The sequence below is a fragment of the Natrix helvetica genome, assembly GCF_964273705.1.
Source record: "Natrix helvetica genome assembly, chromosome: 2".
NCBI classification, from domain to species: Eukaryota; Metazoa; Chordata; class Lepidosauria; order Squamata; family Natricidae; genus Natrix; species Natrix helvetica.
In genome coordinates, this window is record NC_138552.1 from 167379052 (window position 1) to 167395984 (window position 16933).

At 40.8% G+C, this 16933-nt stretch overlaps 1 protein-coding gene across 1 annotated transcript in view; it reads right to left on the reverse strand.

Moving 5' to 3' along the window:
- Positions 1-4286: 4286 nt before the first annotated feature.
- Positions 4287-16933, reverse strand: part of COL9A1 (collagen type IX alpha 1 chain) — a 91989-nt gene continuing 79342 nt past the window's right edge. Inside the window, exons 37-38 of the mRNA XM_081941995.1 lie at positions 11277-11354; positions 4287-5519 (exon numbers count right to left, since the gene is read on the reverse strand). Coding sequence (XP_081798121.1) covers positions 5335-5519; positions 11277-11354 — 263 coding nt within the window. The 3' untranslated portion in view covers positions 4287-5334. The remainder of the gene's footprint in view (positions 5520-11276; positions 11355-16933) is intronic.

A 16933-nucleotide genomic window follows, 5' to 3' on the forward strand; every position in this document is an offset into this window, starting at 1 on the left:
CAATTCATGCACTTTAATACATAGGAAATCGACATTTTAAAATGGTTTAAAAGGCAGAAGTAGTTTTCATGAGACCATTTTCTCTACTGACTGTTGCCAGATCTAAGGTATTTTGCTACTGGAGGACAAAGGCATTATATACATATAGACTAGTATATACATATGCACATACATACATGCATACCAGGGGTGGGTTCCTGCCAATTCTAACCTCTTCTATAGAAGAGGTTCCACAAATCTACTGTGCCATTTAGAACCGGTTCCAGCTCCCTCCCCCCGCCCATCCGCACATCATCAAGATGAAGAACGAGAGGAGAAATTCTGGGAGTTGAAGTCCACAAGTCTTAAAGCTGTCAAGTTTGAACACTCCTGGGTTTTTTTTTCTAAAGGGTTAGGGGTGCAAGGGTCTTGTAACTTGACAGCTTTTAGACTTGCGTGCTTCAAATGCCAGAGTTTCTGAGCCAACATTTTAGTTGCTAAGCAAGAGCGTTGTTAAGTGAGTTTCACCACATTTTACAAGTTGGCCATGCCCACCCAGTCACGTGGCTGGCAAGCCACTCCCACCCGGTCACATGGCCAACAAGCCACTCCCACCCAGTCACATGGCCGGCAGGCCACTCCCACAAAGCAGGCCACTTCTACAGAAGAGGTTCTAAAAATTTTGAAATCCACCACTGATGCATACATACATAATTATGTGTTTTAGATTGCAATTTCATATTAGATTGTAACTGGTAATTCTTATCTAATGTATGATAAGTGACAGGTCACTTAGGAAACATAATAAACTTGTACAGCGTTCTGCCTCTCTGATGTGTATTGTTGTTGCCTCACTTATTTCTTCTGAAATGGCTGCTCCACTCTGCTTAAGGACAGGCCCCAATTTAATAAATACCTGTTTCCTGAATATGAGATGAGTTATAGACCATGAAAGCACTCAAGTGTATTTTAAAGCCATTGCATTTTCTATTAAGTTCATTTGTGCCAGACTTCGTTCGTTCAAGCAGGACTTAGATACATTCACAGGAAAACCCAAGAATTTAGAACTTGTATTATTTATTGAAGAATCTTAGAAAGCGATAACCAAACTAATGTCAGCAACATCTCTCATTTAAGCTATAGCCTTATTTACTGGCCCAGTTTTTATTTTGTTTTCCTTCCCATCCTGCTGGGGTCCTTCTTTGAGCAAGATTATTTCTATCTGATTGTCTAAGTATTCTATTTCTGAATTCCCTGGGATATTGTTTTCATTTTGTTACACTTTCTAGTCCAGGGTTGTCAAACTGGAGGCCTCTGGGCCAGATGCGTCATGCACAGGCCACGCCCACCCAGCTCCGCTAAGTGGAAAATGTCATGAAATGTCACATGACAGCAACATGACGCTTATGCACCCAGTTGCATCCTTTCCTCGATCAAGAGGTCCTTCAGACATTCATGCCTTGGTCACCTCAGAATTGGATTATTGCAATGTACTCTACATGGGGCTACTCTTGAAGACCACCCAGGATCTATGGCTGGTTCAAAATGCAGTGGCACAGGCAGTAATAGGTGCCCGTTCATCATCACTGCTAACTAAGTTGCGTTAACTGCCAGTTGGCTTCCAGCAGTTGAAGGCACTGGTTATCACATTGATAACCTTAAGGTTTTCAAGGTCCCCTCCATTAAACACTGTCCTCTTGTGGGACATGAGAAGCATGCTTTCTCGAGTATGGTATCCAGCCTTAGGAATAGCATTTCCCTAGAGAAAGAAAAGCACCCTCCCTTCTAGGATTCCAGAAACCTTTGCAAGCCTCCCTTTGGTCCCAGATCTGGGACTGATATTTACTATTTGTTCAATGACCCCTATTTTGCAATCTATTAGATTGTTTTAGGCTGGGCTGCCTGCGTGAGTCAATGTTTCTATTTTTCCTACTTTTCTAAGTCACTAGATTCCAGTAGAATTGGCCGGTCAACAAATTTAAATAAACAAAAAAAATGAAATTCATTTATTCTGGAAGCATAACTTTCATAGAATGACTGCCAACAAAGTGGAAGGAAAAATAATCAAGTAATGTAAGATCTCATCTAAACTGGGTGGGTTCTATCTTATAAGTAGGTGTTAACCAACCCACTTTCTTTCACCTGACTTTGATTTCCCAGCACATGAAAATTAGCATATATATATATATATATATATATATATATATATATATATATATATATATATATATATATATATATATATATATATATATATATATATATATATATATATATATATATATATATATATATATATATATATATATATATATATATATATATATATATATATATATATATAGTGAGGTCTCACTCACCATCTTCAAGCTGGTGCTGGTGGTCTGAAGATGGCGAGTGAGACCTCACCGAAATGTTGCCAAGACAATCTCAATCTTACACAGGTAAAGACACAGCATGTATGTGTGTGTGTGTGTGTGTGTGTGTGTGTGTAGATGATAAATAGATAGATGATAGATAGATAGATAGATAGATAGATAGATAGATAGATAGATAGATAGATAGATAGATAGATACAGATATAGATGATATAGATATAGATAGATAGATAGATAGATAGATAGATAGATAGATAGATAGAGATAGATAGATGATAGATAGATAGATAGATAGATAGATAGATAGATAGATAGATAGATAGATAGATGATAGATAGATAGATATAGATAGATATAGATAGATATAATATTTTCGTAGATTTTCCCGGGTGTAGGTATGTTGGTCTTGTTGTAGTCGGGTCTTTTCCCATGTAAGATTGAGAGCATCTTGACGACGTTTCGACGAGGTCCCATTACCCAGGTCGTTACAACCCAAAAGAACAATAGGCACACAGCCAGTACCTCAGCCACACAGGATGTTATGAAACAGCCAACTAATCTGCAAACATAAACTCCATCAACTAATCAAGATGTTACAACATAGCCAACCCATTCCACTTACAGCAATGAAGCCAGCACTCCACACACCCCCACCAATATTTATAGAAAGACGGCAGCTCCGATCACGCTTTGCTCACACAAGCACGAAGCCGAAAGGCACCAGCCTAAAGATGGCGAGTGGGACCTCGTCGAAACGTTGCCAAGATACTCTCAATCTTATAAGGGAAAAGACCCGAATACACCAAGACCTGCATATATATCAGTGACGTGCGGTAAGGTTTATAGCTAGTGAGGCAGCAATTTTTTTAGACTTGTGGACTTCAACTCCCAGAATTCCACAGTCAGGCATGCTCAGTTGCGACCTGCCACCCTCCGCCCTGGGATTCGGCCACGGCACCGCCTGCCAGAGCTGCGCGGAATCCGGGGCGCGCTTGTCAGGAGAGGGCAGCGCAGATGGGGAGCGGTCGGAGCGGAGGAAGCCTCTCCCCCCCCCTCGAGTCTAGGGCAGCGAGTCATTCGATAGGAAACTTGCCTCTTGGAAGGAATGACTCGGCTTGGCTCCTGCTTTGTCTCTCCTGCCTCTTCGCTTCTCCGTTCGGTCGTTGGGCGGCAGATCGAAAGCGGGAGCCAAGCTGGGTCATTCCTCCCAAAAGGCAAGTTTCCCATCGAATGACTCGCTGCCCTGATGATGAGAGGTTAGGCTGTGCCTCACTTGCCTCACCTGACTGCACGTCACTGATATGTGTGTGTGTGTGTGTGTGTGTGTGTGTTGTATTTGTGCTGATAAATAAATAAACACAAATACAAATACATATACATATATATATTTCTGTGAAGTTCCCAAGGGATGACCTAATTAATTACGGCAGGTTAATGACATGCACATTCACATGGCAGCTGCAAGAATATGAGACTTGACTCTGGCCAAAAGTATGCATGGAATTCTCCTCCCTTCTCTAATTGATAGTAGTCATGGAAATGTGTATGTGTATGTGTATATGTATATGAATATGTATATGAATATGTATGTATATGTATATGGTTTCAGTTATTTTTCTATCTATCATCAAACATAGCAGCTGGCGCTTGCCATGAACAAATATTTGTACAGACTTTCGTGAATTTATAAGAAATAGCACAATTACTATGACTGTATTTTGATCATTGGTGTATTTTGTATGCTACTTGTAAAAAAAAAGCAATTTACAGTAGTTTATGCAAATAAATTATCTTGAACAACCTGGGCAATACCAACTTGAAGGATTCATTGAAATAAATTATCAAGAAGGCAAAGGTGAAAATAACCATATAGTTCATTTTCAACACACACAAACTAGACAAAAAGAAACAGGAAAAGTGGGGTTTATTATTTTAAAAGGGTACTTTTATTTTTGAATTACAAATGACAGATCATGTGTTTCATAAAATAGGGATAATTGTCTGTTTCATGAAAAAATAAAGCTATGCTCAAAATGCATTACAACCTTTGGAGGATGTTATATACTTGTTTTGCTTTTTACCACTTCCAATTTTTTTCAAAAAGGGAAATAAAAAATGCTCTTTGTTTTACTTCCATTTACCTTCTATAAAAATGCAAAGGATTGAGTAATGTTGTTTATATCATTTGTATACAATCAGAGACAAGGAATTTATAAATAAATAAACTCAGCTATAAATTTTAACTGTTCTCAAAAGATTAAAAATCCTTTCGCAGTGGTTAAACTTCTAGATGTTTCAAACAGAATAGAAAACTAAGTTTATTTCACCTGACATATTCCCGGTAAACCTGGCACTGAAGCACTATAAATATATATAAACTCTTCAGAAATTAGCACTTTTCAAACAGGGTGACTACTAAATCTAAATCTCAGGCTACTTATAGCACTAAAATGGGTCCTTTGGAGAAAGGAAAGAAATTGGGACAATTTACTATTCCGGTGTATTACAAGAGATGGTTGTTCTGTACTCTATAAGTAAGTACTTTAGGAACCCCAAAGAACTAACAGCTGAAAAAACATCTACTGCCTTTCATCATAATTCAAGAAAGAAAACAAAAGAAAAGCCACTTGGCATCACTTTGTAAGCACCATTTTGAAACGTTTAACTGTCTTGTACCGTTTTAGGAAACAGATGGCGGGAACAATCAGAACATTTAGATCTGTCAAGGCCTTGATAGGATTTGCTGTATTTTTTAGAGTCTGATTTTTCTAGACCAGTGTTTCTCAACCTTGGTGACTTTAAATCCTGTGGACTTCAACTCCCAGAATAGCTGTCTGGGGAATTCTAGGAGTTGAAGTCCACAGGATTTAAAGTCACCAAGGTTGAAAAACACGGTTCTAGACTGTGTCTCTTGGTGGTTGGTCGATAGCTGCAGATCAAAGATGGCTTCATGTCATTTTGTGCAATGCTACATTTTTCATGGGCCTTTCACATTCTGCCCTCCTTGTAATCCAGCTTCCATGGTGCAGGCTGACTGTTCACAATAACCAGGAGGGCCTGGAGGGCCAGGAGGACCAGGAATACCAGGGGAACCACTGGCTCCAGGTGGGCCTCTCTCACCATCCCGGCCATCAGTGCCATAACTGGCCTTGCCGGGTTCTCCTGCAAAGATAAAAACCAGGCCGTAAGTTTAGAAAAAGCATTTAATGATCATTTTGTTGTAATTGTAAAAGTCTTATTTGCATGGATGATTGTATCAGCCTTGATCTCTCCTGTTAATCTAACCCCATGTAGACAATGCAAAGTATTAGTGGAGGCTTCATACACAACTGGGTCTTCTGGAAAAGTGAACCTCCAAAGTCTTAACACAGGACAGTTGTTGCTATAGACTGGGACTGTCAAATTCACAGGCCAGGGCCAGATGCGACACATCCTGTCCACGCCTGGTTTAGCAAAGGGGGAGAAAAGTCCTGATACATTACATGACAACACCGTGACGACACAAGTTTGACACCCTTGCTATAGACCGATGTTTTTCAAACTTGGCAACTTTAAGGAATGTGGCCTTCAACTTCAAGAATTCTTCAGCTAACATGCTAGTTAGGAAATTCTGGGAACTGACGTCTGTGCATCTCAAAGTTTTCAAGTTTGCTATAGACCTGTGATGGCGAACCTATGGCACGTGTGCCACAGATGGCATGCAGAGCCATTTCTGAAGGCACTGCCTGATTTTCAGCCTTCAGTTTTGGTGTTTTTCACCCTCCAGAGCTTCAGGAAAACCTCCGGTAGGAGAAAAACAGCGCAATGGGCAACCTGGAAGTTCATTCCCAAACTTCCGGTTTCTGTCCCCATACATCCCTGCGACCAATCCACTCTCACAGAGAGGGCCTCCTCCGGGTACTATCCGCTAAACAGTGCGGGCGGGCGGTGCCTAGGAGTAGGGCCTTCTCTGTGATGGGCCCAACCCTCTGGAACGACCTCCCCCCCGATATTAGAACCACCTCTGATCTCCGCTCCTTCCGCAAGAAACTCAAGACCCACCTGTTTTGAGTAGCAGGTCTGGCTTAATTACAACCATAATCGTAACTGCATTTAACATCTATTCAAACCTTCCTGGATGGCTTTTTAAATTTTTAAATTTTATATTGGGGTTTTAATGGGTTTTTAAAATTGTTCTTAATATTTAATTGGTTTTGGGATTTTATAACAGACCGTGTGTGTGAGTTGTTTATGTTGCATGTCTTATGTCTTATGTCATTTTATTGTTTTGATTACGAATGGTCTGTACACCGCCCCGAGTCCCTACGGGGAGAGGGGGCGGTCTATAAATTAAATAAACTAAACTAAACTAAACTAAACTGTGTTGGGCTGTTTTCGCCCTCCCCAGGCTCCAAGAAAGCCGTGCACGCATATGCAGGGCAGCGCGGGGGGGTTACGCACACATGCGCAGGGGCCTGGTGCTAGGGGACATTAAATTATGGAGGTGGCACCTGAGGCAAAAAAGGGTTGCCATCACTGCTATAGACAGTCATCTTCTAAATGAAAGGGAAGGTAGGGTTCTAATTTCCCTCCTTTACTAAGCCAATAGGCAATAGGTTTCTCCAATGAGAAAACACTTTCGCTCTCTGGATTTATCACACTAGATAAAACGCACACCCAAAATCATCCCAGTTTGTAAGCCATGGTCTATGGCTTAGTATGCTCAGTGACTCGAGCCAACTGTAGTTTATTCAATCAAAAACAGCAAATAGTAGTTGATCCCAATAGTTCATCCCAACTTTCAGATCCTTCTTTCCATGAGGGCACACAAAGATACCATAAATTGCTTTTCATAATTGATCTATTTGTTCCTGGAATGATTAGTCTGACGAAGGCAGACAAGAAGTTGAAGAGTGACATAGAAAATATAATGTAACCTGGGGAAAGAAGTGGGAGAATGTCTGCTAGGAAATTAAAACAAAGGAACGCATTTTACTTTTAATGCAGAGAAACATAAAGGGGTTATTTGCAGAATTATTTGTAATCCAGCGTTACCGTAAGGTTATTTTTACAATGCCAAATTATTTGTATTCTACTGCCACTAGAGGGCACTTTTGCTTCAGTTATGACCAATGAAGACTTTTGCAGAGCCTCCCCCCCCCCCACCATTCTCACTATATCCCCAATGCAGTATTCAGAAGCTGAACTTCAAAATGCAGTGCCACCAAAATCAATTTAAAGGATTTGCAAATCCTCACACAACTCATTTTAAGTGGAAGCTTATTTGGTATTTTTAATTTATTCAATATGTGCTTGGTCCTTGTCTCATGCAATTTTGCATACTATGCAGTTATGACACAATTGAAACTGATTTTAATACTTCTCTTTTATGGCTTCTTGGTTTTCAAGCTGATTTTTTTTATTATACTGTAAATCCTCAGTTTTGCCCACCATGATAAAGGTGTAAAAAGCAGCATGAGGGGAAAAATTGATAACAGTTAAGTTGCAAGAGCCATAATCGAGATCTAACTGGCTATTTTAAAAGAGGTACACTTCGGATGAGTTGACACATAATATTTAAGCCAAGTTGTTTCAACCAAGGTTTGTTCAAAAATTATGGCCTACCTCGTACAGATTCCTAAATCATAATGTATAGGTTAACTCATGCTAATCCAAAACAACCCTATGATGGCTTGGTATTACATATGAATCAAGTCAAGTCACCTTTTGCAACAGAGACCACAGAACTGCAACAGAAAAGGAGGCCAAAAATTGGGGGTAGAGGGGAAAATGGGTGATGGGTATATTTAGGTGTTGTAGAAAGTTAGCACCCACCCTTCTCCCAGGAAAATGAAATATTCTAGGAAATATTAAAAAGGCAGAATATTATACTTCCCTGGATAAGAAATGGAGAAACATGTTTTTTTAGACAGGAAGCAGACCCACTCTTAATAGCCCCACCCTCCTCAATATCCCACAGCAGATGTCAGCACTTAAGAGATAAAGAGATGGCTAGGTCTATTCATAAGCAAATACCCTCACCCAAGATCCAACAAAGGTAGGATTAGCCCTCAGCCATAATAGGAATTGCCCAAAACCTTCTTCATTACATCATCACCCAGCAAGATTCAACCAAGCCTGGGACTCAAGACAACCTACAAAGTTACCCCTGCACGGCCCCTTGGGAGTCTGACAACCAATCAGGATACCTGCCCTTACACAAAAACAGGAAACTCTAAGACGGGGCCCAAGAGAGGGTCTATGTATATGTATATGTCAGTGACGTGCAGTCAGGTGAGGCAAGTGAGGCACAGCCTCACCACTCTCATCATGAAAAAAAAAAAAGTAAAACGAAAAAGCTGAGCTAGTTGCTGCCTCACCGTGGATGACTCTGCTTAACCTCACTGGTGCTCTCCCTCCCCAAGTGTAGTGACTTCCTCCCCAGGCCCCTATTCATTTCTCTCTCACACACACACAGCTGGATAAAACTATATAAAAATCTAGCCCAGCTTCACTGATTACAAGTTTGAAAAGGCAACATGGCTTCACCTGCAATCAAACTACACTTGGGGAGGGAGAGCACAAGCGAGCACTGAGGAGACCACAGGAGGAGGCAGGAAGCCAGGCAAAGAGCCATGCTGTAGTACACACACTTCCCCCCAGCCTCTTTCTTTTTGAAGGCTCGGATCGGCTCCCCTCCGGCTTCTCTACCTCTCCTCTCACCCCAGCCTGCCAGCAGGAGGTGGTGGGTGGGCTTTATTGTGTTCCAGGCATTTCCCACCCAGACAGCAGGCTGCATTTGCAATGGTGGAGGTGTTTGGGAAAGGCAGCAGGGGAATGGGGGGGGGATGGCAGAGGAGCTGCTTTCAAGCCACTGGAAAAGATATCCAATCCAACTTTTGTGGGGGGGGGTTGTTTGAGAGTGAGTGAGAGAGGGAAGGGGTAGGAGAGATAGTCCAGTCCTGTGTGTGTGTGTGTGTGTGTGTGTGTGTGTGTGTGTTTGAGAGAGGGGGAGGAAGGGAGAGAGGGAGGAAGGAGGGGAAGGAGAAGAAAAAGAAAAAGAAAGAAGGAGCAAAGGAGAAAAACAAATGCTGTCACTTTAAATTGGAACTGAGCATGCCTGGCTGTGGAATTCTGGGAGTTGAAGTCCAAAAGTCTAAAAATATTTGAAACCCAGCACTGTGTCAGTGCCTCACCAGTCATAAACCTCACCGCACGTCACTGGTATATGTGTATGTATATACTGTATGTGTGTGTGTGTGTGTGTGTGTGTGTGTGTGTGTATGTATGTATGTATATAATAATATAATATAGTATGTATATATGTGTGTGGTGTGTGTGTGTATGGGTATATGGGTATAATAAAATATAATCACCCATTTGCCCATTTGCCAAGCCCCCACCCAAAAAAACAATATGGTCCTGTCCATCATCAAACCATCTTTCCAAATAGCCTCCATGTTTCCAGTGTCTTTCTTCTCACTTGGAACAGAACCCAGATGAACATTTCTTCCAATAGTGTGGAGAGAGAGAGAGAGAGAGAGAGAGAGAGAGAGAGAGAGAGGGAGGGAGGGAGGGAGGGAGGGAGGGAGGGAGGGAGGGAGGGAGGGAGAGAGAGAGAGAGAGAGAGAGAGAGAGAGAGAGAGAGAGAGAGAGAGAGAGAGAGAGAGAGAAGTGATCATTCTTCAAAGCAGATGCCTTTATTTTAAGGTGACCAGACGTCCCACTTTTGGCGGGACAGTCCCAATTTTTAATAATTTGTCCCACGTCCTGCAACGTTTTTAAAAAGTCCTGATTTTTGGTAAGGTGCGCAGTCGCGCACGTGGCAAGAAAACACCGCGCAGCAGTTTGCAAGTGCCACACAGTGATTTCTACTGTCACAGGCTCCGGAAGCTGGGGAGGTCCTTTGCAGGTGGCTAGAACTGGCCGCCTGCAAAGAACCTCCCCGGACTTGTTTGATGAGCGTGAGGCGACTGATGGTAGTTTGCACCGGCCACGCCCGCTCAAACTATTGTCAGTCGCCCCATGTTCAGCAAAGCAAGCCTGGGGAGGTCCTTTGTAGGCAGCCAGTCCTAGCCGCTTGCGCCTGGCGCTGCGGCTGAAGTGAACCCCCAAAGCCCCGGCCGCCACTAGAATAACTGCTGCTGCCGCCTCCTGCTCCTCCTCTTCCAACAGCACCACCACATTTGCTGCCTGGCACTGCGGCTGAGGTGAAGCTGCCAAAGCTCCTGCTGACGCCCCTGCCCGTGGCAGCGGCGCCTCCCCCTCAGCTCAGAGCACCTGAGCTGGGCCCTGCGTTACCCCTGCCCCCTTCTCCTCCGCCGTGCTTTTGAGGAGCTATGAGGCCGCTGGAGCCAGTAGGAAGGCAGAGGAGGAGGAGGAGGCAGGGGTAACGCGGGGCCCAGCTCAGGTGCTCTGAGCGGAGGGGGTGGTGCCGCCACTGCTGACACAGGCGGAGGCACCAGCGGAAGCTTTCGCAGCTTCACCTCAGCCGCAGTGCCAGGCAGCAAATGTGTTGGTGCTGTTGGAGGAGGAGGAGGAGGAGGTGGCAGCAGTTATTCTGGTGGTGGCAGGGGCTCGTCGGCATCTTCAGCGGCAGCCCTGCCCATGGTGAAAAATACCGAAGATGGAGCAGATCCTCGCAGATGATGTCACTGCAACATGACTGGAGGAGGAATTCTGGGAGTTGAAGTCCACAAGTCTTAAAGCTGTCAGGTTTGAAGACCCCTGGGGTTTTTTCCCTAAAGGGTTGTGGGTGCAAGGATGTAGACCAAATTTTTAATCAAGAGCCCCCCCCCCCCCCCTGTCAATGGTGTCCCGCTTTACCAATGTTAAAATCTGGTCACCTTACTTTATTTCCAGCACTGTGTTAAATGGGATTTCTAATGTGAAATAGTTTTCTCATTTCTTGGATGTCCAGATGCCATTTTCAATACTTACCAGGGAGTCCTGTTGTTCCTGGCAAGCCTTTGGGCCCTTGACCTGGGAATCCTCTCTCCCCCTTCTCACCCGTGTCACCTAAAATAATTTTTTTTAAAAACAACACATTTTTATTTCATTTTATATACATTTCCTACCCCCTTGCTTCTTTAAAACATTTGCGTGCTACCCGCCACCTTGTTTAAAATTTCCAGTTGGGGTACAACCAACTGTAGCACATCCTTAAAACTATTAAAACGAATTAAAAAGGCTTGTGGAGAAAGTGTCATTGTTGATAAAGTCTCTTCTGGTCTGGAATGGCTTGCCTTTAATTAAGGAAGTAACTAGGCAAGAGATTAAGGCACCAACATCCAAAGAAATGTAGGGTTCTGATTGTCAATGCTTTTAAAAGTTTATGGTCAATGCTTTTATCAAGGGCCACGAAAAGGCCTTGAGAACAGATGTGAAAGTTCGATGCCCTTTCAGATATATCTGATACCAGCTATTTACAGCTTATTTAAAAATAAGTCCTAATACCTTGAATGTAGCTTAGAAGCGAATAAACTGGCTAATCTATATGGTCAAATGCAGGCTTCTAGTCATGTTAATAATACCAGAAAGTTTTAAGAATACTATACATTTTCTTATTCTAAGACTTTGATTTTTTTTTCGCAGTTAGTTTTCCTTTCCATTAAACTCTGCCCTTTTTTTTTTCTATCTCGTGATTTCTAAGAGTGCCTACGTTTCATTGCAATTAGTAAGCGTGGGGTTTCTATCCCTTACTATTAAGTTCTTATTAAGCGTAAAGGATGCTTTGATTTTTATCCAGAATAGTTAAGCAATACCAGAGGAATGTAAGTTTGCTCTGAAACAGCTGATACTGCAGATTTTCAGATCCCTGCAATGCTGACAACCAGAAAAGGGCATTTGGTTGATTAAATCAGAATAGTTTTGTTTAGCTGTGGGAGACATTACAGAGAAGTGTGGTTTTTTTTTTTTTTCCCTTTCCTTTTCTAATATTCAGCATGGAGGCTGTCCTAATGGGATCTCGCCATCCTTCCTGAGGCTGCCACTTTAACTCTTTGCCTGTTTTAGAATTTCCTTCCTCCTGGCTTGCTTTGGAGAATTGCCTAGATACAGACTGAACTGCCATTAGGGGGAATACGGCTAAAACATTATAGATTTTATTATATAATCTATGGACCGCTTCTGGCAGGCCACATTCTCCCGGAAGCTTTACATTTCTCACCTATTCCTGGTTTTTTTTTGTTAACTGCGAGATATAAAATGCAAACTTTGCATTCTTCCTTTGTGCAGGTTAATTAGCTGCTGTTATCATGCCAGCCTATTTTATTATGCACACTCATTCCAATTCTCTTCTTTTCGGTATAACATGCTTTTAGGTGCTGATTATTGTGTGTCAGTGTAATTATCTTGTAGGGTTGTCAGACAACAAGCTATTTTGGTCTAAAGCTTGGCTAATTTTCACTTCCTCTCTCTCCTTTTTAGCCACCTCTGATCTTTGAGCAAGAGAACTATTTCACAGAATTAGTTTTCTCCAGCAGACATATGTTCATATTGAACCTGGACTGCGATTTACTCGAAACCCATATGCTATTTGTCAAGCCACTGCATGGTGCCTTTGGAAATGTTTATAGTAGCATGACAAATTTTACTTAGCGGATAAAATACGAAGTTGCACCCTAAGCTACGAACCAGTATATCCAAACCAGGTTGAGAATCACCAGACCTGATGAACAGTAGATCACCAGGAATTAATTGCATCCATTGCAGGCATCGGTTTTATACCCTTGCAGCCAAACATCCTTCAGATTACATTAGGAAAATAGGGTGTTATCCACATAATAATGACCTCGCTCTTCATCTGCCAGATGAGCTCACTCAACAGCTGAATAAGGACCAGAACACTCACCTCGGATCTTGAAAAACAGCACATGTTGAAATGCAGGGTAAAACAAATTACACTCCCACCCGCCCACTCCCCCAAATCCCAATTTGCTCAGGATCAAAAATAGCCAATCTTGCCCAAATCTTTTCTTTCCCAATTTTCTGATTAGAGCTAAAAATATCAGCGCTATTGATATGCCCCATATGGCTATGATCTGGATTAGATGTTACACCTTCTGCCTAGTCCAATGACTGATGCGTCATATTTATAAAGCCGAGGAATTTCTGTTTGTTCTAGAATAGACAGACTAACAAAAAAGAATGGAAGGTTAGCCTAGGTTTACTTGATGAAAAAAAATCCACCTAAGGGTCCCTTTAGAAACACAAAATGTTTGAAGGACTCTGAATGAACTGGAGTGCAGATAGTCCTGTATTTACAACCATAGTTGGGGACCAAAATTTCTGTTTGAAAGTTGAGGCAGTTGCAAAAGGGTTTCCTGTCTGAGCAGGGGGTCCGACTAGAAGATCACCACGGTCCCTTCCAACTCGGTTATTCTATTAAAACGAATCATCATGTGACCAGACCTGATTTCACAACTATTGTTACCATAGTTGTGAACCAAATCACATGAACCAATGGATAATTTTTCCTGTTTCCTATTGGAAAGTGGCAAAAAAGGTCACAAATTGTGATCATGTGACTGCAAGATGGAGCAATCGATTATAAATCCAGTCCGGTTGCCAAGTGCCTAAACTGTAATCATGCGACAGTCATAAGTGCAAGTACAGGTTGTAAAGCACTTTTTCCAAAGCCATCATAACTTTCAATCACCATCGTACAACACATAGTCATAAAGAGTCCTTGGTGCCCTCTGAACTTGGTTGTTTTCTTGCAGATGTCTCGTTACCCAAAGTAGATAAGAGTAACACTGATGATGAGCACTGATTATGTGACCTACCATAGTTTGGGCAATGAAACATCTGCAAGAAAACAACCAAGTTCAGATTACACCAAGGGCCTCTCATTCCATCCCTGAGCCCTTTTCTTATTGGAACAAATATTCTTTTTTATTGGAAGAGTCATGAGTCCAGAACTAACAATACTGAAGTAACTATAAATTTTTAAAATTACCTCATATTCCTTCCTCAAGTTAAATGTAAAAAAAAAAAAAACACCATTTCTCATACTTCATGCAATCCCAGTACTAGTATATATTTGGAGGGAGGAGGTTGTGAAAACAACCAAGATGGCAGATACTTGCATTATGATGCAAACTTTGCCCTTTGGAAATGCATTAGGATTGCAGGTCCCTAGAAAAGACATTTGCATCACAATGTAGTGCTTACCAAGTTGCCTTCTTCAAACTCTTCCCTTCAGCTAAACCCAGAAAAATGAATAAAGCTGAATCTAGGTTCGTGCATTTAATGGAGAATCAAATAACTGGATTCAATAAAATATAATAAACAAGTAATAATAATAATAATAATAATAATAATAATAATAATAATAATCACAATCATAATCACAATAATTAAAAAAATAGAAAAACCACTGGTACCCATTGTCATTGGAGCACTTAGTACCATATCCAAGAATTTTATAAAACACATCAAGAAATTGCAGCTTCCTGCAATAACACCAGCGGAACTGCAAAAACTGTGCTACTCAGAACATCATACATCTTAAGAAGGTATTTGGTTGATACCTAGGGCGCTGGTATCAACCATCAGCACCAGTCAATGGTATTTGTGACACATTTTTGAATGTTCAGTTGACTGAGTTTCATGTTTAATGAATAAAGTTAATAACAATAACAACAATATAATAATAATAATAATAATAATAATAATAATAATAATAATAATAATAATAATTTATTAATAATATAAATAATATTAAATATTATTATTATTTATTATTAATAATAAAGGCACAAATCATCCAGTATAAACAAAATCAGCAATTTCGATCAGACCAACGGCATTTTTATCAAAGTCTTAATGTGAATGGTGGCACCAAAAGTCAAAAACCAGAAAAGCAGGCCACAGTTGAATTCTGGAAAGAATTGTGGGAAAATGCAAAGGACTACAATAAGGAAGCAAAGTGGATACATGACTTTGAAGAAAGCATTGGTAATAAACAAATGCAAGTATTAGAAATAACAACTGAGATGGTCAAGAATCGAGTAAAAAAAGTAAAGAATTGGACATCACCTGGAAATGACCAATTACATGGTTTCTGGCTCAAATATCTGACCAGTTTACATGCAAAGTTGGCCAGGCAACTGAATGAAATTTTACAAAATGGTCAAATTGATGAATGGTTGACAACTGGAAAAACATACTTGATTCAGAAAGATGCAACTAAAGGAACAATACCTGAAAACTACAGACCAATAACATGCTTGCCAACAACCTTTAAATTACTCACAGGCATTATTGCAGATAACATTATGGATTATTTGGAAACAAACAACATCTTGCCAGTAGAGCAAAAAGGCAACAAAAGAAGGAGTAGGGGCACAAAAGATCAGCTCCTAATTGATAAAATGATATTAGAAAATTGTAAGAAAAGAAAAACGAACTTGAATATGGTCTGGATTGATTATAAAAAAGCATTCGACTCATTGCCACATAGTTGGATCATAAAATGCTTAGAAACAACTGGCATTAGTAAAAATATTACATCCTTCACTGAAAAGGCGATGAAAAAATGGAGAACTGAGTTGGCAGTAGGGAATGAGAACTACGGAATGGTCAATATCAAGCGAGGAATTTTCCAGGGTGATTCACTTTCACCTCTTCTCTTCATCATCGCAATGATCCCACTATCAGTAATCTTAAAAAAAATGAAATTAGGCTACCAAACAGCCAAAGAAGCTGAAAAAATTTCACATTTATTATATATGAATGATTTGAAACTCTATGGAAAGTCAGAAATAGAAATCCAATCACTGACAAACACAGTCCGAGTATTCAGCACCGATATTTCAATGCAGTTTGGCATGGAAAAATGTGCCACTGTATCCATAAAAAGGGGCAAAATCACTACATGTGAGGGAATTGAAATGCCCAATGGCCAACTAATTAAATGCAATGAAAATGAAGCCTACAAATACTTAGGCATTTTGCAGTTGGATAACATCAAACATGGAGAAGTAAAAACTATTGTCAGGAGAGAGTACACCAACAGAGTTAGGAAAATTTTGAAATCTAAATTAAATGGTGGAAATGCAATCAAGGCCATAAATACCTGGGCAATACCAGTTATAAGATACACAGCTGGTATAGTTAACTGGACACAAACTGATTTGGACATTTTGGACCGAAAACCCAGGAAACTAATGACAATGCACTACAGTTTACATCCACGTGGTGACACTGATAGACTATACCTGCCCCGAAAATCAGGTGGCAGAGGATTATTACAAGTGAAGCAAATAGTTGAAGAAGAAAAACATGCACTGGCTGATTATTTAAAAGAAAGTGAAGAACATCTATTAATCGAAGTAAAGAACAAAAATTTATTGAAGGCCCAACAGACGAAACAAGAATACAGAAAAGATGTGATAAAATCAAGAATGGAGAGTTGGCAGAACAAAGCATTACATGGTCAATTTCTGGAAAAAATAAAAGATAAAGTGGACAGTAAAAAAACTTGGTTATGGTTAACAACAGGTACATTAAAGAAAGAAACAGAGTCACTAATCCTGGCTGCGCAAGAACAAGCTATCCGAACAAATGCCATTAAGGCCAAAATCGAAAAATCC